This window comes from Eubalaena glacialis, chromosome 6 (genome assembly GCF_028564815.1).
Source record: "Eubalaena glacialis isolate mEubGla1 chromosome 6, mEubGla1.1.hap2.+ XY, whole genome shotgun sequence".
Taxonomy (NCBI): Eukaryota; Metazoa; Chordata; class Mammalia; order Artiodactyla; family Balaenidae; genus Eubalaena; species Eubalaena glacialis.
Genome location: NC_083721.1, coordinates 110952272 through 110976205, shown reverse-complemented (window position 1 = coordinate 110976205; position 23934 = coordinate 110952272). Strand labels below are relative to the sequence as shown.

Sequence of the window (23934 nt, the reverse complement as noted above, 5' to 3'; positions counted from 1 at the left end):
TTGTCAGAGACTGTGATATTCTTCTTTTGTTTTTTTTTTAAAGATTATGAAAACTACTGATACATGGAATTGTTTTTAATAAATTTTATTTATTTATTTATTTATTTTTGGCTACATTGGGTCTTTGTTGCTGCACGCGGGCTTTCTCTAGTTGCGGCGAGTGGGGGCTGCTCTTCCTTGTGGTGCGCAGGCTTCTCATTGTGGTGGCTTCTCTTGTTGTGGAGCACGGGGTCTAGGCGCGTGGGCTTCAGTAGTTGTGGCACGCAGGCTCAGTAGTTGTGGCTCACGGGCTCTAGAGCGCAGGCTCAGTAGTTGTGGCGCACGGGCTTAGTTGCTCCACGGCATGTGGGATCTTCCCGGACCAGGGCTCGAACCTGTGTCCCCTGCATTGGCAGGCGGATCCTTAACCACTGCGCCACCAGGGAAGTCCCGACTGTGATATTCTGATTAATTTGGTTAATAGAATTTTCAAGTACAGTTGACCATTGAACAATGTGGGGGTTAGAGGTGCGGATCCCCCTGTGCAGTTGAAAATCCAAGTATAACTTTTGACTCCCCCAAAACTTAACTACTAATAGCCTACTGTTGACTGGAAGCCTTACCAATAACACAGTTGATTGACACATATTTTGTATGTTACATGTTGTATTCTTACAATAAAGTAAGCTAGAGAAAAGAAAATGTTAAAGAAAATCATAAGGAAGAGAAAATACATTTATAGTATTGTACTGTATTTATCAATATGGAAAGTAATACCTACATCAGTATTATCTTATATGAGTCAAAGCACTGTAGATGTTATATGTATTACTAACACTAGATATCTAAAATGAAAAGATAAAAAGAAATTCATATTTATATACAGGTATTACAGTTCATACATTGATAAGGAGGAAGCAGCACTGTATTGCTTTAGGGTAGCCGAGTGTAATTGATGTAATGCAGTAGCCTAGTCTGTATGCTAATGAATGAGTCGTTATAGAATTTTTTATGGCATATCATATAATCATATTCATAATACAGTATTGGAAGCATTGTGACTTTTAAAAAAAAATTACTTACCTGTGATGATACACAGTTTCTTTAATTATGTGAGAAAGGCATACTGTATGGTGATATAATTCTTTGAAAGCAAAGTTATAAAACAGTAAGAAAACTAACACATTATTAATTTCATATTAAATATCACTTACTCCTACATAATGATAGGCTGTCCACTTCAATACAAGTTTTGTACACAGTGTTATACACATATATTTTTGCATGTTTATTGAAAAAAATCCGTGTATAAGTGGACCTGTGCAGTTCAAACCTGTGTTGTTCAAAGGTCAACTGTACTCATGGGCTTTGGAGTCAGTTTAGCTTTGAATCATGGCTCATCTGTTTACTAGTAGTACAGCCTTGAGCAGTTTGCTTTGCTTGTTTAAAGTATTTTGCCCACTATTCTGAATTTTAAAGATTCACATTTTTCTTATTTGTGATTTTAATGCAAATATATCAGAGCTCTTATCTAAAAAAATATTTTGGCCATTAGTTTATCTTTTTCATTGGTGCTTATATGTTTAATTGAATATTCTTTTTTTAAATTAATCTTTATTGGAGTATAGTTGATTTACAATTTAACTGAATATTCTTAAAGTACCAAAATAAAACATTTCTACTTTTAGTCAGGTTGTTCGATATGGGGAAATTCCAGCAGAATTCAGGGCGGCGGCAGCTGACCACCGGCAGGAGCTGATTGAATGTGTTGCTAATTCAGATGAGCAACTTGGTGAGATGTTTCTGGAAGAAAAAATCCCCTCAATTTCTGATTTAAAGGCAAGTGCTCTCAAAATTAATCTTATATTAATAAGAAAAAAGAGGGTTTTTGGTTTTTTTTTTTTTGCAGGGAGGGGACATGGTGCTTTTATGCAGGGGTTTTATTAATGAAATCTGAGCAAAGTTGTTTAACATAATTGGTTTCTTAAAAAAATACTTGACATGGCAAATTATTCTCTTTTTTTAAGTAGTGAGTTATGTAAAATGGGAAAGGAGTCATAGTTCTAGGAAAAAAGATACTTACACTGCCAACCTCTTGGACATAGTCTTATTAAGAAGAAAGAAGATAAACTAGAAATGTACCCTGTTGTACTATTTGGAAGGCTGTATAGATTTTTTTACTTGATTGTTCAGCTCTTAAAAAATAAAGAGAAGATCCCTGCCTAAAACTGGTATTCAGTTTGTAAATAGACAGTTCTCCATAGAAGGTAACAAATGGCCAATAAGCACATGAAAAGATGCTCAGCATCACTAATCATTAGGGAAAGCAAATCAAAACCGCAATGAGATACCACTTTACTTATTAGGATGACTATTATTTAAAAAACAAAATAAGTGTTGGTGAGGATATGGAGAAATTGGAACCCTTGTGCATTGCTGGGGAATGTAAAATGATGCATGTGCTGTGGAAAACAGTATGGTGATTTCTCAAAAAAAATTAAACCTAGAACTACCATATGATCCAGCAATTCCACTTCTGTATACCCAAAAGAATTGAAAGCAGGGACTCAGTTATTTGTACACCAATGTTGATAGCAGCGTGATTCACAATAGCCAAAAGTTGGAAACAACCCAATGTCCATCAGTGGATGAACAGATAAACAAAATTGGCATATTCATACAATGGGGGGTATTATTTGGCTTTAAAAAGGAATCAGCTTCTTATACATGCTACAGTATGGGTGAGTCTTGAGGACATTACGTTAAGTGAAATAAGCCAGACGTAAAAGGACAAATATTGTATGATTCCACTTCTGTGAGGTACCCAGAATAGTCAAATTCCTAGAGACAGAAAGTAGAATAGTGGTTACCAGGGGCTGGGGGAGGGAAGAGTGGGAAGTTTAATGGGTACAGAGTTTCAATTTGGGATGATGAAAAGTTCTGGAGGTGGATAGTGGTAACAGCAATGTGAATGTACTTGATGCCACTGAACTGTACATTTAAAAATTGTCAAGATAGTCAATTTTGTTATGTATATTTTATCATAAAAATAAAAATCATAAAAAGACTGATATTTATTTTGCCAAACCACTTGGTGCCCTTAGCAGAGATCAGATAAGTAATTATTGTGTGTAAGACATTGCACTCAGGGAGTTTATAGATCAAATGCACAAGGAAAGAACCCTACTGAAGCTGAGATGCTTACTAATATATCTCATAGCTTGAGTTCTTTACTATTCACAAAGGCCTTATCACCTCAGCTCTCTGATGAGTAAGGAACACCACGTAGGAAAGTATAGGTCTGGGCCTTAATTAAAGTCAAGCACTGTATCCCAGGAACCACAATAGAGAGTTAGGTTTCGATCTATGAAAGGGAATATGTCAGGGGTTCCCAGGACCACTCCCAGATTCTGTGATTCACTAGGAGTAAGGACTCAGCACATAATCACACTCATGGCTATGATTTATTACAGTGAAAGGATACAAAGCAAAATCAGCAAAGGGCAAAGGCACATGAGGTGAAGTCCAGAAGAAACCAGGGGTAAGCTCCCAGGCATCCAGTGCAGTCTTGCAGTGCTTGCCTGTTTCCTCCAGCAGCAAGTTGTGAGTGTACCTGTGAAATGACATCTACCAGGGAAACTCATTAGAAACTCAGTGCCAAGGTTTTACTGGGGACTGGTCACATAGACGCCCCCTGCCTAGCATGTACCAAATTCCAGACTCCCAGAAAGAAAGTAGGTGTTTAGCACACATCACATTGTTTGTACAACAGTATAGGCACAGTGAACCAGTCTTACCAGTTCTGGGAATGCTGGGAACCTCCCAGAAATCCAGATCCCCAGGCCTCAGCCAGGGGCCCAGCCTTGCAAGCAGGCCTTTTTAAGGAGGACAGTTTCAGCCCTGCTATGTTTACTGTTTTCTGCCAGGATACATGGGTGTACTTCAGTTTCTATGTTGTTGTTGGGCATATTGTTATTAGGGACAGTGGAAAGGCAACGGTTTTCAAGTGTGAATGTGATTCTTATAAAAGTAAGGGAAATTTTCGGGAAAATAAAGCTTTTGTTACGCTGGTATAGGGTTAGCTTTACTTTCTCCTTTTTTCTATTTATCAGCCACCCTTATGTGTTTCTCTATTCAATGGATGTAAAGTTAAGCATGGTAAGATTCATATGTTCCTACTGTTGCATGTAGGGAGGGTTGGAAAGTCAAAGATGTGACTTTGTGGCCTAGGGTGGCCTAAGTGATTAGTGACCAAGCCATTTCTGGTTCCTAGCAACAGCAAAGGCAAGTGTTTTAAGATAGCTCCAAATGGTAATTGCTTTCTTACCATGCCTATTTTCTCCTTTTTATACGCCTTTTATTGTGCTCAGCTGTTATCCTACTTTTCATTGTGATGTTTAGAAATTGTGGTTATAAATGTTTTGCTTTAAGCTTTTTAGGATAACTAGTTTTCTGTTTTTCCTGAGGACTGAGAAATAATTGTATGCAGCTGCATATTTCTGTAGTGGTGGGTTGTGGCCACAGCACAGCACTGCTGTTGGCCTCTTCCAGCTGCTAGAGCTAAAGGTCCACTGCTCCCTCTGAGGCCAGTAGCCAGTAAGGAATGAGGCTGGGACACATGGACAGTGTTTGCACGAGGGGTTGGGACACGACCAGGAGGTTGTTATTTTAGAGCCTTGTTACTATCATGGCCCTTAATTTATGAGCAGTTTGTACTGTTTGGCTTCCTGTATGTATATCCTTTAAAAAAAGAAAACAAGTCAGTTAAATGTTTTTTAATAGGTGATACTTTCATATCGTTTAAACATTTAACAACTCTACAAAGGTACACAGGAAAAAGTCTCCCACCTGGCTCCCATCTGCCCAGTTCTCTGCCCTGTCCCTAAAACAGGTTGCCAGTTAATAGTTTCTGGTGTATCTTTCCAGAGACTTCTTTTGTGTGTGTGTGTGTATATATTGCTGTTCCCTCTATTTTACACAATTGTTAACATCCTGTTTACACTGTTCTGTGTGTGTGTTTATTTTCTATGTATGTGTGTATATATATATCTTTTTCTTTTTTTTGCCAAATTGAAAGTTAGTGACATTCCAGGAGTGTTGAAAGCAGTTGCAGTGTTGAAAGTTAAATAGCCTTTTTTCTTTTTTTTGTATTTTGATCTTAAGTTATAGAGAACCTGATTCCAGTCTTCACCAGAGCCAGTACTCCAAAGAGTATCAATTCATTTCATTCATTTGTCGCTTTGTAATTGATCTGAAACACAAAGTGTAACTTTAAGATAAACTAATCATTAATTTTTTTCGTTTGCAGCTCGCAATTCGAAGAGCCACTCTAAGTAGGTCATTTACTCCTGTCTTTTTGGGAAGTGCCTTGAAGAACAAAGGAGTTCAGCCTCTTTTAGATGCTGTTTTAGAATACCTCCCAAATCCATCTGAAGTCCAAAATTATGCTATTCTCAATCAGGAGTAAGTCTTGGAAATTGATTTTTACTTTATGCACAAAGACTTTAACATTTGTGCACTGGGAAAGTATTTAAGAATGGTTCTTGTAGTTGTGATTGTGGGTTTTTCCCTATAATTTACAAAAATCAATCTCCATTTCTATTTGGGTAACAATTTTGGCATAGAGAAAAGTATTTATTATACCTTCCCATATCATATTCTATTTGTAAGTTAGAAATATGATTTATTTCATTATCAAAGTTTACATCATTAGAAAATTTACTCATTTGGAACCAATTGTATTTTTTTTTAATGCTTTAAGAAACAAAAATTTTGAAGTTCTCATTGGTAATTTTTCTTTTTCTGCCAGACTATTTTTGTGTTTTTTATTCTGCTCTGGTCCTGTCACAATGCAGTAATTAAGGCCAGAAAAGTTATTCTTATTGATCCCTTTCAGTGAAATTTCACTTATGAATCAGCCCAGAAATGTTTACTGCACATGTGCTTCTTCTCAGACAATATTCTGATGAAACAAATTGATATAAAAGAAATATCAAATATTGCATCTCATAAATGTGTATTTCTTTTATTTTAAGTGACTCACAAGAGAAAACCAAAATCTTAATGAACCCCAAAAGAGACAATTCCCATCCATTTGTAGGCCTGGCTTTTAAACTGGAGGTAAGTTGCTTTCTAATGTATTTAACTGCTATATGTAGAAATTTTCTTTTCTATTAGGCTTTTATTCCTATTATAAAATGACTCTTAGGAAATATTTGGTTACAGGTTTCTCCACTGTAAAGTTACTTTCCCCTCTACCCCGTTCCATATTGACTCTTTAGAAGAAGGTTCCTGGGCACAGCCCACACTTAAGGGCTGGGAATTATTTTCTTCCTCCTTGAGGGAGCAGTATCTATGTAAGTTATTTGAGATTCTTCTGTATAGGAGAATTGTCTTTTCCCCCCCATATATTTATTTATTCAGTCATTTATTTTTATCAGTATGGACTCATGGATATTTATTTTGTACTTTGAGTTATAATCCAGTGGTATGTTACTTATTTTGTTGCCACATTGACCAGTTTTGGCCATTGGAGCTGTTTCACTTGGCTTCTGTGCCCCTTAGACATTCCACCGTATTTTGCTTTTTTGAATACTTCCTTACTTTCTGGCACTACAGGATGCTCCAGGCTTATGTTGTATATTCCCTCCCCCAGCCCTAGAATCAGCCGTTTCTCTAAGAGCCCTGATTTCTTTTAATTGTGAATGGTATTTGGGGACTGGGTGTGCTTTTTGTTGTGTTATTGCTTCTGTGTATAATATTTTAAGTGGGAAAAAAGTTGGATAAGTTGAAAATGTTAAAGAGTGGTTATTTCTGGGATGGAATTATATTGGGGGGGCTTTTTCCTAGTTTGTATTTTTAAATTTTTACAATGTGCTTTTTATTACTTCTAAAACCAGAAAAAGTAATTTTAAATTAAAAAGTAGAAATAACATTGCAGTGACAATTTTTATGCATAAAGCTTTTGAAAATATATATTTAGGAATATTTTTCTTAGGATCCTCAGAATTGTAATTATTGTGTAAAAGGTATGAAATATTTTAATATTTAATGGTTTATATTGCCAGATTGCTTTCATACTGTCAGAATTAATGTATATGTTAGATTATTTCAATGAATCTTTATCAGCATTGAGTATTGTTTATTAAAAATCATTACTGATTTCATAAATGAAAATAGTATTTTAATACTTCATCTTGCCTTAATTCCTAATAATAGAGAACATTTTTCCATATATTCATTATGGAATTGTATTTCCTCTTTTGTGATTGCCTCTTTATTTCTTTTGTCTTTCCTTTTTTAAAATTAGAGTCAAAGTGTTTTACTTATTTGTACGAGCCTTTCTCTAATAAAGTTTTTAAAAAAACAATTCGCAGTTTAAAATTTACATAGACGAATATATCAGTCTTTGTCTTTAGTCATTTTCTCATTTTTAACCTTATAAATCTTCCTCTTTGATTATATTTTGTAAATATTTACTTTTCTTTCTACTTTTTTGTGGTGGGGTTTCTTGTTTTTTTCATTGTTAATCCAGTTGGAATTTGTTTTGCTGAATGCTGTGAGGTAGGATCTAAATGTATTTCCTCTGCCTTCAAATAGAAGACCAATTGTCTAGTTACCAGTTTTTGAACAATGTTATATTTTTTCATTGATTGTCATGTGTCCTTTAGCTTCTATTGACAAATGAATTAAACATTTTAGATATTTATACTATACCCTATGGGCTGTTCAGTTTAATTTGTGCTAGTTTTACACTATTTATGTTTTGGAGTATTTAATATATTCTTATATCACTCAGAGTTATTTTCTATTTTTATCCATTCTTCTAATTAAATATTAAAGTCACTAATAAAATGTCTAAAAATTCCTCTTCGGATTTTTATTGCTATTGTGTTAAACCTGTAAATTAACATGGGAAGAATTGGCAACTTTTAAATACTTACCTAATAAGTTAGTGTTACTATTCAGGAGGAAATGATCCTTGATTATTCATTTTATATTCAGTCACTTTACAGAACTCTTATTTGTATAGCTTTCCAGGTGACTCTCAAAGTTTCTCTAACATGTAGTCTAACTAACAATGTTAGTTTCTCCAACATTGTTGTCTTTCTAATAATTATACCTTATTTTTATGTCTTCTTGTATTAAACTGAACTTATGGAATAACTTCCTTATTATATAAATTTTAAAACTTTTTCTAATAACTTTTATTTCAGAGGAAGCAAAAGTAGTATCTTGGGTTTTGATATCAGAAAGAACAACTATTTAACTTACCTATGTTCAAAACTAGTATTAAAGTAGTTTATGACAACAAACTGAAGCATGTATATATGTTGTACTACTAAAACTGATAGCAAATATTTGAAGGTAGTTGTGAAGTTTTCCTCTTTATTTTGATTCCTGGGTTTCTTTTTTATTCTTTCTGCCCTTATCCAATCTTGACTTCTAGGCAGGTCGATTTGGACAGTTAACTTATGTTCGAAATTATCAAGGACAGTTGAAGAAGGGTGATACCATCTATAATACGAGGACGAGAAAGAAAGTACGGGTGCAACGACTGGTTCACATGCATGCCGACATGATGGAGGCGAGTACCTGGGCATTGTTGTGAGATCAGAAATTTCTCTAATGCAAGTGAAATATATCTACCTTCTTGGTATCCTGAGCCCCACAAGAGAATCACTTCTAGTTGAATGTGTTTTCCTAGCTTCTTCCTTTTTAGTTAGGTGGGCTACAATTCTCATGTGGCACTTTGGTGTAGGCTAAATTAGCACATGTCAAGAACACATTTTAAACCACCATTTGTGAGTTAGCTGTATTTCCTCAGTGGCCAAGGTTAAGGAAAAGGGACATTAGTTCCCTAAGATTCAGAGCACAAGATTCAGCACTTTCCTCAAGAGCTATCCTTACGAAGAGTATAATAGGTTTTTAGGACAGTGGAACTGTGGTTCTCAAAGGTAAATGAGAGTAATAAATTCATACGTAAGTTCCCACATTGTTCAGTAGATTTACTTCCTGAAATATGGAAGTAGAACCAACCCCCAGAAGGGCCATGTTGATGCCAGAATTCATCTGAGCATTTAAAACCTCTGAAGGTCTAGTCTGGGAGATAAACTTTGGCTTATGGCTTGAATTCTTGAATTGGCTCTGAATCTGTCCTAGCCTTCTGTGGTCCATAGGGTTAAGGCTTGGCAGGAATACCAAATGTGTGAGGTTGTCTCCTTCTTGCACCCTTTCTCAATTCAGCTCTATATTCCTAGAGAAATTTATTAGTCTAAGCAAAATGTTATGACATTCAGAAATTTTCAGTGGCCATAACTTTATCTCCTGGAAAGTGAATAGGCAGTCTTTCAAAATTAGACATAATTTCTCTTTTTTGAGATAGGCAGCAGGGGGCAGGCTAGAGGGATTAGTGATTGTCACAGCTCTTTCATGGGCCAGAAGCTAGGAGATCCGTACAGCTGTGTAACCATTAAAGCAAGACACACACACTTGCTCATTCACAGCCACAGCTGTTATTAATGAACTGTCAATATAAAAAAAGACTAGGAAGTTTAGAGGCACCAATGCTTTATTCTTAGATTTCCTGTGTTTTTTTAACTGCCTGCATCTGTGAGAAATTAAGATTATTTTAAGTACAGTAGACTCCATTCTCCTGCCTTTGTTTTCCAAAACTTCCTTTGCAGGTTTTCCTTGTATGCCTTTGTCATACACATCTCATTGTTGGACTGGGGCAGCACATATAGTACTACATGTTTTTTGTTTGTTTTTCTTTTTTTTCTTTCTGATAGAATTTTATTTTTTTGAATTTATCTTTTTAAAATTTATTTCTTAATTGAAGTGTAGTTGAATTACAATGTTGTGTTAATTACTGCTGTACAGCAAAGTGACTCAGTTATACATATATATATACATTCTTTTTCATATTCTTTTCCGTTATGGTTTATCACAGGATATTGAATATAGTTCCCTGTGCTATACAGTAAGACCTTGTTGTTGTTTATCCATTCTATACTACATGCTTTTTAATTCTATAGAAATAACTTTAGAACCATGAGGCTCTGTGTTCTGTCAGTAGTGCAGATCCTCCAAGTAAAGATGCCATAGCTCGGAGTTTCCATTTAAAGTAAAATCTTGTCAGTTGAGATGTGGTTTAAATAAGGGCGCTGTTGAAGGTATATCTTGCCGTGGTTGATTGTTGGTGTTGCATTGATTCTATCTAATTCCGTCTTTGTGGAATTCATGGTGAGATTCTGCCACATTTGTTTGTGTACAATGTGTTTATTGTGCAATTACTTTTTAGTTATGATGTCCTGGTTTGTATTACTTGCAAGTATCGTATTGTGTTCTTTCTTTAGGATATTGAGGAAGTGTTTGCCGGAGACATCTGTGCATTGTTTGGCATTGACTGTGCTAGTGGAGACACATTCACAAACAAAGATAATAGTGGCCTTTCTATGGTAAGTCATTTAACTTCAAAGCTGTTTATCACTTGCGTTTCAAAAGTCTATGTTTTAGTACTTCAGAAAAACAACCACAGAAGTTTTCATTGAGTGCCATAGGCATCAAGTGTAGATTGGTTGTGGCTCTTTTAATGTCAACTAAACAAGTGCTCTGTTAGCTAACTTACCTGGTTTTTCTTAGTAAAATCATTCCACCATTCTCCAAGGTTTAGCATGGAGGGAAAATCTCCACCAGGTAACCTGGCATGTGTAGCGCTGACTCCTACCCTGAGATCTGCCTCCCCATTGTGGGCACACCTCTAATTGCTGTCACCGTCATCAGGCTAGTCCCAACCAAGTGCTCCTTCCTTATTAACTCGGCAGCTGGAGATTGGACCCTTCCCTCAATCCCCTAGAGAACTGTAAGAGCAGGCTGTAACATTTAGGCTAGACTCCAGGGGCAGCATGACAGAATGGAACCGTGCCCTGCAGGCAGGATGCAACTAGACAGTCCAACTTACTGTACACAGCCTGCCTTGTGGAACTCACAGGTCCCTTTTCATCACTGAGGGAGACTGAAGGGAAGAGCATGCTCGGGCAGTTCCCGCCTTTCAGTCCCCTTTACTCCTCCCCTTTTTGCCCCCACAGGACAGCAGGCTCTTGCACAGTATGACCATGTGTTCATGAGGGTGCTCCCACTCCTGAATTCATTCAGTAAAGGACGAATATGAGTACGCAGGGGATAGGTGATTTGCAGTGAAGGAATTTACAGTGGATTGTTTATATAAGAACTGGTCCAACCTAACAGATGAGCACTATAATAGCTCCTGTATCATATGATGAATTCTTAATTTTATAATTTAGCTTTTTTGTATAAAATACTCTCTAATGTCTATGGTTTTACATGTGGAGTTAGGACACTGCAAAAATCATAAATCTGTAAAGGTTTTTGGGTGATCTAGATAAGGGGACTTTTTGATAAGTATTATTGATAAGGCTTTTTCTAAACTTGTCATTACCAATATGAAGGGACTGGAGGTTGTGGGAAGTACTCAGGCGTTGAGGCAAGTAGACCCTGGTCAGTCTTACCTCTGCCCTGTGCTACCTGCTGGCCCTTGGCCAAGTTAGTTATTCTTCTTGCCAAGCCTTTGATGCTTCTATTTGTAAAATGGGGATAATAATATCTGCCTCTCAGAGTTGTGACTGATTAAATGAGATATCATATGTATAAAGAATCTAGTCCCTTTCTCTGCTTCTCTTATCAGTGATGGCAGTATATTTTGATTAAATAACTTATCAGAAGATAGCTATAGCAGATGTAGCCACGAGCTAATAAGTATTCCACATCTCAGCATTTGAATTCATTATACGTAATGATTATGTTAAACTGAAAGTGTCAACAAACTTAAGGGTCTTAAACAGTTAAGTAAATAGATGCTTTATTTTTGTTATTTTGGGAGGGAGGAGATCATATAAGTGGACACCTTTATATATTAATATATTCATTTATTTAAGGAAAAACAGACCAAGATATATTTGTCTACCCTAAGATGTTGACTAGTATTTGTCTTTTGTTCTGTTGTAAAGGAGAACATTAAAATTAATCCATCCCTGACACATACGGTACTGTATTTGAATTCTTCTCTGTTCTTTGAAAAATATTTTAGGAGTCAATTCATGTTCCTGATCCTGTCATTTCAATAGCAATGAAGCCTTCTAACAAGGTAGGAGTTTGATTTAACGCTCAGTATATCACAGTAAAAACTTGAGCTCTTTTTTGTCTGTCTCCACAATGCATATGGTGTCTTGTGATAACCAGCAGTCTTATGGTCTCTATTTCCTCTTTTGGTATTGAGATCACCTTTTATTTATTTTATTTATTTATTTATGACTGTGTTGGGTCTTCGTTTCTGTGCGAGGGCTTTCTCCAGTTGCGGCAAGCGGGGGCCACTCTTCATCGCGGTGCGCGGGCCTCTCACTATCGCGGCCTCTCTTGTTGCGGAGCACAGGCTCCAGACGCGCAGGCTCAGTAATTGTGGCTCACGGGCCCAGTTGCTCCGCGGCATGTGGGATCTTCCCAGACCAGGGCTCGAACCCGTGTCCCCTGCATTGGCAGGCAGATTCTCAACCACTGCACCACCAGGGAAGCCCTGAGATCACCTTTTAAAATTTACCAGTCTATTAGTAGTAAGTACTTCACAGTATATTTGAAGAAGTTGATGGTATTAAAGTATTCATGAGACTGTGCTTTATAACTCTTTACTATAGTAAAGGTATATCATTGGCTCTGGAGTGTTAAGTGTGAGTAACTTCCTAGATTGAGATCATAAGAGATGGAAAAGAGGCAACTGAGGCATTTGTCCTAAGTTGCAGAAAAACCTCACTGTAAAGTATATTAAAATATTGTGTAGATTAATTGCCTCATGGATTATAATACATCTCTACATCTGTGGTAGTTATGAAGTAAATGTCTGACTATAACATGGAAGGCCTGCAAATAAGACTGTTTTGACTCACTTTCAAATATAAAGTTTTATGATTGGATTTGATGTCATTTAGCTTTTTAGCCAAAATTGCTTGAATAGGTTCTGCATTTGCATTGCTTGTCATTGGAATTAGTCCTGATCTTGAAACATAATTGTTTAGTTCTTAAGTTAGTTACATTCATAACAATCATTTTAACGTGATATATTGACATTAACTCATTCATGCATTGAGGGAACATTTTATGATCTCTTGTCATCTGGGTACTATCATTTACAGAACGTATTCTGATTTATTGTCTTGTGGATATATTAACAGCAACTAGTTCATCTGTTTTGAGGAACTGAGATTTTCCAGGCCCTTCTCATTATAGAAAAGAGAATGTTGAGGTGACAGGAAACGTTCAGTCACTCTATCTCAGAAAGCTGAAAGGCGAGCTTTACATCTTACCACAGTGAGATGCCACAGTTTGCTCCAAGTACTTTGCCAGATTGGTTGCTTTTCCCTTCAGAAGATGAAGGACTAGAAGTTAAAGATATTATTCTTCTTTATTCCTAACTCCAGAGTTTATGTAAGACATTTAACTGTTGATAGTTCACAATCATGGAGGGAAATCAAATGCATCAATATTCAAAAGGTTTTTTGGTGTCTTGGGGTTGTCTGCTTCCCGGAGAATTAATATACATCAAATAATGAAATCACTGCATAAAACCCTGAATCTCAGTAGTGGGGCAGGGGTGATCTAGTAAGTTGAGAGTCCCTGGCTAGTGCGGGGAGAAGGGCAAAGACTTTGGAGATAGACTAACCCAGGATTCAAGCCCAGCTAGCTCTGTGGCCTTGAGCAACTTGTTTGTACCTAGTTTCCTCACCTGTAAAACATGGATAATTCTGTCGTGCAGCCTTGTGGTTAGAATTTGAGATAACGTATACAAAACACATAACACATCTTCAGCCACATGTGATAGCTGTTAATATTGGTGATTGGAGCGTGTTAGTTTTCTATTGCCGCCGTAAGAAATTAGCAAAAACTTAGTGGCTTAAAACAGCACAGATGTATTATTTTACAGTTGTGTAGGTCACAATTCGGACACAGTTCTTAATGGGCTAAAATCAAGGATTGGCAAGGCTGTGTTGTTTCTTTCTTGGAGGCTCTAGGGGACAGTTTAGTTCCTTGCTTACTCAGATTGTTGGCAGAATTCAGCTCCTTGTTGTAGGACTGGGGTCCTCATTTCCTTGCTGTCACCTGAGGGCTGTTTGTAGCTTCTAGAGGCTGCTCATAGCCCCCTTCCTCCTGTCTTCAATGCCAGCAACAGCAAAATGAGCCCCTCTCATGTTTCAAATATCTCCTGTCTCTTCTTTCCCTCTTCCCATCTCTCCACTACCCTTCTTCATTCAGCTTCCATTTTTATTTTATTTTATTTTATTAAAAAATTTTTTTTTTGTATGCATTGGGTCTTCGTTGCTGTGCATGTGTGGCGAGCGGGGGCTACTCTTCTTTGCGGTGCACAGGTTTCTCATTGCAGTGGCTTCTCTTGTTGTGGAGCACAGGCTCTAGGCATGCAGGCTTCAGTAGTTGCAGCACGCAGGCTCAGTAGTTGCAGCACATGGGCCCTAGAGCACATGGGCTTCAGTAGTTGCGGCGTGTGGGCTCAGTAGTTGTGGCACACAGGCTTAGTTGCTCTGCGGCATGTGGGATCTTCCCAGACCAGGGATTGAACCCGTGTCCCCTGCATTGGCAGGCGGATTCTTAACCACTGCACCATCAGGGAAGTCCCTCAGCTTCCATTTTTAAAGGCCCATGCAATTAAATTGGGCCCGTCCAGATTATTCATGATAATCTCCCCATCTCAAAGTCTGTAACCTTACTCACATCTGCAGAGTCCCCTTTACCATGTAAGGTAACAGTCACAGGTTTGGGGGGATTAGGGCATGTCCTTAGAAGACCATTATTCTGCTTACCACATAAGGAAGTTACATCTAAGGAGAATAAAGGTGCATCAAACCACATCCAAGCAGATTGTTTTGAAAGGGAGAGGTCTCAATGTGCATTTGCCTAGTGTTGGTCTTAACTGCCCTCTTGAATCTACAGTAGAATCTTGGTAACCATGCTGATTCCTTTGATTATGTATAGGATTTCTAAAATATAACACAGTAACACAGATTCTACTTTCTGCTTTATGGGCAGTTTTCCACAAATGGACAGTTTTTGTCAATATAATAGGAAAGGGCATAGAGTTAAGTCTTGGACTCCTGTATCTTGGTGTGAAAAGAAAATTCTATCAGTTAGCTATTCCCTGCTGTCTTGGTTGTGTGGTATTCAAGCTCTCATATTAAAAGGATACAGCCTAGAAACTAGATGGTAGATCGTTTTTATTTTTTAACTGTTCATGTATTTGATTTCATTCATTAAAGTTTTTTCAACAATTTCATTGCTTAGCATGCTTAGTAAAATGTGTAATGATTTTCTTTTTTTAAAGAATGATCTGGAAAAATTTTCAAAAGGTATTGGCAGGTTTACAAGAGAAGATCCCACATTTAAAGTCCACTTTGACACTGAGAGCAAAGAGACAATTGTATCTGGAATGGGAGAATTACACCTGGAAATCTATGCTCAGGTAATGAATAACAAGGAAGTTAAATTCACTTTATTTATGTCTATGTTTTGTTAAAAGTCGATAATTCTCAATCTAATGGTTATAAACTAATAGTGGTTCTTCAAGCTTCACTCTGGTTTTTGTATCTAGATGTGGTATACTGCTTCTTCCAGTGTGTGTTACTAATTAATTACTTTTGGTTTCTAAATCTTTTTATTCGTAAAACATTGCAGACTTCTAGAATCAAGGCTCAGGGGATTTGCAGTAAGACCATTCATCCATCCCTAGGTTATGGTTCCTTGGGTCGAGTGTATCCTGGTCTCAGCCTTAGGAAGACAACCTCAGGGAGAAACCTGCTGAGAAAGTCGGCCCACCAGTACCCACTCTTCAGGCCATTTCTTGCCTGTTTTCTTCTCAAGTCAGTACTTGAAGATCATTATAATGGAGATAAACAAGTGGGTAGATGGGGCCCCTGCTTACCTAGGAAAGGTCTTGTGTGTATATGAACGAAAACAAAATATATATGACTTATGATTAAAAATTCTGGTTGTGATTATATCTTTGAAGTTGAGATAGTAGAAAATTATGACAACAGATTCATATACTATTCCAGTGAATATGTAATAAAATGGAGCAAAGATAAAGTTTTATTGGATAGATTAATTGGAGGTAAGTATAAATTAATCAATCTAAATTAGAATTCATTTATATAAAATCTGTAAAAGCAGTTTGTATTGTTTAATATCATGTATTTATCCTCATAAGGTACTTAAGTGATTTAAGATTTATCATTTGCTTATCATATTTAAATGAATGCTTCTAAGGTAGCTGAGATTCTTGGGATTTTTCTTCCTTTAGTTTATTATTTTTTAAATTTAAATATATCAAAAAGATCTCTCCTGCTCTTTTTAGAGGATGGAAAGAGAATATGGCTGTCCTTGTACCACAGGAAAGCCAAAAGTTGCTTTCAGAGAAACCATTACGGCCCCTGTCCCGTAAGTATGCAAAACGATTAAACATAAACTATGAGGCTGGAATTTAAAGCTTTTTATTAGGGGATATACATAGCACTGTTACTGTTGATAAGACACTTTTACATTGTGATGCTCTTTATTATGGAAGCTATGTAGTTCTGTAGTTCAGGCCATTTATGCAAAGGGACACTTATGAGATTTGTCTGACCCTTTAAGCTAGATATCAATGAAGACTGGTATACACATCATTAATAAGCATGTTTATACTTCATCGAATGTTACAGTCTTCATTTATTCCAATTGTGCTTCCTTTGGTAGACGGCTATTATGTTTTACTTTAGTACCATATTGTGGATGCCAGAGAACTTGCATTTGCCAAGGAATAATCTCCTGCAAGTAAAGGAAACTGATGCTATGATAAAATTCAGAAAACATTTAAGAAAACAGAGTTGGGTTTATATTTTGTTAGAAACAAAACAGTCCTCATAAAGAAAGCACAAAACAAGTTAAATTGCTGCAAGTGTAATATATTTCAACCTGGTGCCTATTTGAATTTATATGAATTCTGATTTAGAGTCAAAATTAATAAGGCATACTGTGGCTACAAAATGAGTCTCAATGTTCAAAGTAGCATCAAATAAAGGAAAATGATACTCTACCTGAGATGCAATGTCATGAAGTAGAATGGTGTAGTCTAACTCAATGAAGTCATCATTTCTTTGCTATAATAAAAAATAAAAACCTGTGTTTAAAACTTGATATCATTGGCAAAAATGATAATTTTAAGAATCAGCTTTCATTAGTAGATGACAGTAATACTTCCACTTAAGTAAAATTAAAAATTGAATGTCATAATTTATTTAGCCTGGCAGAAAAACTATTCTCTTATAAATAAGATTTCTTTCAAACTACATTTTAAAATCATGATTTTTAAAAAATTTGTTACTCTAAAAATCATTTACCCTTTCTGTTTTTAGTTTCTGAGTTGTGGTAGCTACTTAAGAACATTACAGTCTATAATTTGTCATTTAAGATTCCTTAATGTTTCCATTATTCAGAAAAGCATCGTTTAAGGGATAAACTACTGAAATGAGAGTTTACACTAAAGGAAACCAATTTTATAATAGGAATTCTCTTTTAAAAAACTGAAAATAATAAAATGTAATGTTTGATTTTGTAACTAAAGCTTTGATCTATGCTGCTTATTGCTTTGGACATATAAAGTATTTATACTATCAGCTGCACAGAAATATTGCATCTACAGAGTTTCAAACCATGGTCATCAGAAATTTGCTGTACTCACCCAAGGCTCTTTAAGGCTTATAACTGATGTATTGAAACAAGCCCTAGACTCCAAGAGGCAGCACAAACTCCTGTGGCTCCTTTGGTTGACAGTAATTATAAATATGGCCCCAGGATCAAATAAAACTATACTCTTCTCTCCTTAATAGTATCTTGAAGCAATCCCTTCTTTGACTATATCAACAAAGAATGTCCTTTAAGGATAAGGTAAAAATCAGGAAGGTTTCTTATGTGTTGGATCATAATAGGTAGAGATATATAATATATACACGCTGAAGCAGTGGTTAAACTCTTCTGTTGGGATTTTCATTAATGCTTTAAAACTGCAATTTAGTGAAGGGTTACAGGAAATTTCTTTCATAAAGCGGTAACACTGCATATTTTGCTATAAAAACATGGCTTGAAAATCATGATTGTGATTGTATATCCTCTGTAACGTGGACCCAGCTACTCAATTATCTGAGCCTCAATGCCCCTATAGGAGTGTTGTAACCAAGGTTGCTATCTACAAAAATGCATTAGAAAAAGGCTCTCTTAAAGTGTTATAAATAGTGATGCTAGGTATTTGGCATTACACTCTGAGTACTGTAATTGGTATCCTGTCCTCCAGTGTCCAAAGGTATCTAATAAGTGGCTGCAAAAGCTTGTGGAGTAAAGGTGCTCCAGCTGCCTTGCAGTTTGTTATCAACAAACTGAAACAAGCCAATGGAAAGTGCTTTTCTCTTACAGAGTATTTTTCTTGTATTCCATTAAATACTACTAGTTGACATATTTTGTTTTTCTTTTAAACCTCTTAATAAAGTTAAACTCAAAGAATTTATTTTAATCTCTTTAAGGTCTAGAAAGAGGCAGTTTGGAATAGTCATATCAGACTTAAAATACAAGGCTAGCAACAAGTAAGATATGAGGTTGTCAATTATGACTAAATGGGTTATAAAAGATAATTATATACAGCAAGCTTCACAAAGAGTGAGTGCTAATATTTTTGTTCCAGCTGATCCTGGGGGAAAAAATGCCAGGATCTTTAGCTCTGACACTACCATTTCACTAGAGGAAAAAAGCAGAGGTGGTTTCAGTATCACATGATTATAGTAATTTGAACACAAAACTTAGGTTGCGAAAGGAAATAATCTGTATTAAGCTGCACACAAAAACCACTGCCAAATTATTTATAATTCAAGACTTCACTCTCTTGAAACTGCAGCTTCACCTTCTCTGGCCTTGATAACTGACTTCTCCTTCAAATACTGACTTCACTATCTTAAATACAAAATGACTAAAGGGGCACTATTTATCCAATCATGAATTATAACACCTTCAGTAAATATTAAATCTATTAATAGTGTATTTTATAGAAATTACTTACCACTTGCTTGACAGTTTGAATTTTTGCCATTTTATACCATGTATTTTCAGTAGAATTTTGCCATATTATATAACCACAGGCAACCCAGGCTAAATGTTGAACTGGCTTCATTTCTGGAGGTACATTTCCAAAACTGTCTGGTGAGGGAAACATTTATATGATAAATGGAATTATTTTATATATACAGTATTAACCTTTAAAAAAAATCTAAATTCTAAGTCATGTCTTAGTTTTCTTCAAATGCGTACAGAAAGTAATTAATTTAATTAAGCCATAGATTGATCTATAAAGTTCCAAGGATTTTTTTGTTGTTGAATTAGATTAGTAATAAATATTTTTGCAAAAGTCAGTATATTGCCAGCATAATGTTAACATCTAACAATTTTGAGCATAGGTAATTGATATTGATCTTAAAGTCGAAAAAAATATTTTTCCGTGCCATATATTTACATACCTGGAATATTTTGTGCTTCTAGTGGTTCCTTCATAGACTTGAGTCTATGATAAAATGTGGTATCTTCCTCATCTGGGTTCTTTCCAATTTCTCCTTCAAATGTGAAGTTGACTTCTGGTGCAGTATCTTGTCCCATTGGAGGGTACAGTACTTCAGCTGTGCAATTCACTGTAACTTGCTGTTTGAAACATTTTGTGAAAGATCTTTACATGTAGATGGCCATCCATTACTGATTATTGTTCTTTGAGATATAACATTTAAAGCATTGCCCCCCTAATGATGTTGTTTCAGACTTGACTTGAGTGTACCTATTCCAGAGGTATCTAATTGGTGGTGGCCCAATAATTTTCTTAGAGGTATCTAAAATAGGTAACTTATTTTATAACATATAAGGTCTCATAATCTTGTAAATTCATTTTAAAACTATGTATTTCAGTATTAATGGGAAGTCCATTTGTAAGGCAGATTTTAGTCTTTATATACCAACTCTAGACTCTGGTTACTTTTTTTACTTTTTTAAGTCTGTCCATTACTCTTATTCTCTCCTCCTGAAATAACAGAAATTTTCTCAAACTCAGATTCTGCAATCTATATCCAAATATAAAATGAGAAGATTGTAGCGTTGGTTCTGCTTTGTAAAGATGACTATCAAGCAGCTCAAATGCCTTTTAATGAATCTCCTTATGTTAGCCTGTATCTCTTCTTAATTATGCTTAACAAAAGGGCAAGCTTTTTTAAATTTCAAGATGGTTATGGTACAAGTGGCAGTTCCTTCCTTTTAAGTTTGTCTCATTAATAATTTGACAGGTGTATAATTTTTTAAAATTTCCCTGCCCCATTACTGAAAGATTCTTATCTAAACACAGTGGTACCAGTTGGCCATTCTATTGCTCATAAATATCTAAAAGCACTTGCTTTCTTTAAATAAAAGAAATGAAAAACAGAATGAAACAGACATAAAAAAGTGATGATGATTGTAGAGTTAATTATTACACTTGTTCATATTAGGCATAAATTCATACTGGCCTATGAGTACATAACATTTTTAAAGGAAATTTATTTGAACTGAAGTATATAGAGTCTCTTTTCTAAATAGCGTGATAGAAATACTAAGTGTATCTCAGAATACACAAAAAGTAAAAACTGACCTTTGTATGGTGATCATTTTTTTTGAGGCAGGGATTTTACAACAACTTTTTTAAAAACCAAATTAATCCTATGATTTGATCAGCAGAGGTGATATGGAATATTAGGAATCAAATTTTATTTCATAATAAAATGACATTTCACTTACTTTTTGGATAATTTCTTCCACAGAAAATTTAAGGCGATACTTACGTCCTCTTCCTGGAATATCCTAAAATTAAGAAAATGTGGTGTTATTATAACAATAACTCAATTCTTTACATTGTTAGAAGAATCCATTCTCATTTGGTTGGGCGTGGTGCTGACTGTTGCGGGTAAATGATTAAGGCCTTACACCTTGACCAAGGCATGTCACCATGTTTGTGACATCTAATTTAGCAGGTCTTCTAGCAGGGTTATTTTGGATGAGAACAAGAGGGTGAGATAAAAGCATATACAAATAAAATCGGTTATAATTCACTTTCAATCATCAGAGTACTCTAACCTCTGGATCTGTGATCCTAAATTCCACGTAAGAAATTTTGAAAATTTTAATTCTAAAGGTGACAAATAGGATGCACCATTGAAAAGCTTTTTCATAAAGCCTTATGTACCCTCCAAATAGTGTTCAGTGAAGATGAATTCCATTTTGAGGCAGCTTACTGCGAAGTGGTTAGAGAATGTTAAGTACTGCTTTTACTTGTATGTTAGTGGACCTGCAAAATGATACGTTAACAAATTTTGTAACAGTAAGACAGACGTTTAGGTATTTCACTTTTGAATCAAGATGTAATTGAGAATTTATACCTAATTATGTTATCTGGTGTGGTTTTGAAATAACATTTACTCCCTGTCAGCTCTTAAAGACTGTTAGCAGTTAAACTTCTGTCAGATAAATAAGGGACAGTCGCAAATCTATTAGATTTTAGTAAAACGGAAACAAGCTTAGTGGTTGCTGAGGTCTTGAGCGTTTAATTTAACCCTTTAGCCAGAGGGGGCCCATCATTCACAGCAGTCAGTGGCAGTAGTGTTTGGATGGTTGAAGTGAAGCTTCAGGCCACAATACTTCTACTCTGCTTTGTCAGTTTCTGTTGCTTTTTGTTTAACCCTTAATTTTGGTCAAAGAGTCTAATAAAGGATTGATCTTAAAATTCAGGCAGTGAAGAATCTTTTGCAAGACGGGAGCTTTTGTTGGCCCAGATTGGAGTAGTATATGCTAAACATAGCGCCAGTTTTAAGATCCTTTTGAAAATGGTTCCTATAGGTTTCACTTGGGGAAAGGGGAGAAGCCGCCCCAGTTGAGAACATTTACCGATTTCCTTATAGCAGGGCCCATAAAAACTATCAGTGTCTTTGCCTTCCCGTAAAAACAACAAACATTCCCGGGGCTGTCCCCAGAGACTGGAGTGTAGCCCAACCCCAGAAAAGCCAACTCCTCTAGAGAGACAGCCAGCCTTGAAGCCCAAAACGGGCATGGGGTGTGGGGAGTCAGAAGCAGGTGGAGCTGAGACCCTCGGCGGTGGGGGGAACGCTAGCAGGTGCCGCCACCACCCTCTGCCCGACTCACCTGCAGGCTGGCTTGTTTGACTGTCTGCACCAGAAACACCTTGTGGGGGCTGCCCTGCTGGTAGTTGATGCAGCTCTCTACCACCGAGGCCGCCCTGGAGGCCGGGTAGTGGGTCGGAGGGATTGCCATTCTTGGTGAGCGGCGGCTGGGCTTGCGTGGGGCTGCTCGAGCTTCACAGGAAGGGAAGGGCACCCCCGTCCTGCCTGCTGCCGAGTCCCCCAGGCGGAAAAGTCAGCCCTCCTTCTTCGGGCTGGGCGGGGCCTGGGGCGGGGCCGCCAGCCCCTTCCCTCCCTGTCTCCCTCCTTCCCTCCTTCCGATTCTGCAAGCCGCTGCCTGGGAGCTGGCTCCTACGGAGGCTGCTCCTGGAGCCCCGCCCTGCTGCCGCCTACTGTTACTCTCTGGTCCCTGTTTGGAGAGAGCCCCCTCCTCCTTTAAGCGGGTGTGAGGAGTGAGTCGTTGGGCTGGGTTGTCAGGGACTACATCCTTCCTTTTATTAACCTTTACAGAAGCTTGGGGAGGGGCTTTCGGGCCTCCGCCTTAGTGGAGAGTCTCTGGGGCTTCAAGTTTCCTCTTCGTGGAAGGAGGCTGGTTGCTTTACTTGCAGACTGGAGCGCAACTTCCTTATACACCACCCACAGTGTCCGGCACGAGCGCAACTTCCTTATACACCACCCGCAGTGTGCGGCACGGGGCAAAGTACAAAGGAGCGCCAGGTAGTGAGTCATTGTGAGTCCTTCTTTTCCCTTCCCTGTCTAGGAACAGGCGTGCTCATACCCAGCTTTCTGTGGTGGTGTATCAGTTCTGCCCAAATCAGGGTACGAGAGACTGCAAACGATAGCATTAATTTGGAGGATTATGTAATTTAGGTCAGGAGAATTTTAAAAGGTACTTGCACTCCTCTCTCCCTTTACTGATCTTCGAAAGATGAGGTTTTGATATCACACCATGCTTCCAACTTTCTGAATCACTTTGAAAATTTTACTTTGAGGATTAAAACTTACTTAAAAACTGAATTTATACAAAGCACTACATTGAAGTAGCTTCTAACAAAAACAGTTTTTAAAGCTCCTTAAGCAAGCACAGACTTTTAGTAGGCAGTGCATTTTTACTCTCCAGATCTCTTAATTACCTCCTGTGAGCTTTAAAGGAACTGTAGTCTAGGCTGTTCTTTGGATTTGCTGTAGGTCTAGCAGCTAAGGTTTCTTTTCATCAAATGTATAGCCAAACTGACACTGTAGCTTGTTGGCTTAGAAATAAAGACTCTTTGCTATTTTTCCCAAAACGGATTTTGAAGGTTCCTTGGGTAGACATATATATTGTGTTGCTTTTTTTAAAAAAGTTAACAAAAATGTATTTGTAATGTGTTGTTTTCCTCAAATACCCTTTTTAATTTATTTGTAAATAAAGTCTTTGGAGTAAGTAGATTTTTAAAGAACAGTAAGTAGTAAGGCATTCCCATTCTTTCTAATTATATTAGCCAACAACCATCAAGTAACTAGAGGATGAAAGGGTTAGTTTCTCCTCAAGGCTTTTTGTAAAAAATTGAAGCTTGTTTTTCTGTTTTTGGGCGGTGTGGGGGGGGTGTGAGTCATTCATCTATCAGCCAACCTCTTAGGTTGTCACTGTATTTGTGTGTTAGTTGTATGA

General features: G+C 36.9%; 2 protein-coding genes across 4 annotated transcripts in view; one reads left to right on the top strand and one right to left on the bottom strand.

The window, feature by feature from the left end:
• Positions 1-23934, top strand: part of GFM1 (G elongation factor mitochondrial 1) — a 41931-nt gene that overhangs the window by 7220 nt on the left and 10777 nt on the right. The window contains exons 6-13 of the mRNA XM_061194525.1: positions 1668-1818; positions 5288-5442; positions 6015-6099; positions 8429-8566; positions 10338-10439; positions 12089-12145; positions 15383-15520; positions 16412-16494. Of these exons, the coding sequence (XP_061050508.1) occupies positions 1668-1818; positions 5288-5442; positions 6015-6099; positions 8429-8566; positions 10338-10439; positions 12089-12145; positions 15383-15520; positions 16412-16494 (909 nt within the window). The remainder of the gene's footprint in view (positions 1-1667; positions 1819-5287; positions 5443-6014; positions 6100-8428; positions 8567-10337; positions 10440-12088; positions 12146-15382; positions 15521-16411; positions 16495-23934) is intronic.
• On the bottom strand, positions 140-22854 carry LXN (latexin). 3 transcript variants are annotated; one of them, XM_061194526.1, is made up of 7 exons: positions 22288-22854; positions 20890-20952; positions 19596-19773; positions 19142-19278; positions 17133-17195; positions 3464-3606; positions 140-443 (listed from the first exon to the last, which is right to left on the bottom strand). In XM_061194526.1, exons 1-7 carry the CDS (start codon positions 22414-22416, stop codon positions 404-406), a joined length of 753 nt encoding a protein of 250 aa, XP_061050509.1. In that variant the 5' UTR covers positions 22417-22854; the 3' UTR covers positions 140-403. The 3 variants fall into 3 exon arrangements, with proteins under 3 accessions (XP_061050509.1, XP_061050511.1, XP_061050510.1); XM_061194528.1 differs by lacking the exons at positions 140-443; positions 3464-3606 and adding an exon at positions 13397-13427 and having other exon boundaries at positions 22288-22850; XM_061194527.1 differs by lacking the exons at positions 140-443; positions 3464-3606 and adding an exon at positions 16532-16863 and having other exon boundaries at positions 22288-22851.

Coding starts and splice junctions, on each gene's coding strand:
- LXN (XM_061194526.1), bottom strand. CDS start 22,416: ATGGCAATCCCTCCGACCCACTACCCGGCCTCCAGGGCGGCCTCGGTG. Junction 19,774..20,889: donor TGGAAGAAATTATCCAAAAA/GTAAGTGAAATG, acceptor TGTTTCAAACAG/CAAGTTACAGTGAATTGCAC. Junction 19,279..19,595: donor AGAAGCACAAAATATTCCAG/GTATGTAAATAT, acceptor TTCCCTCACCAG/ACAGTTTTGGAAATGTACCT.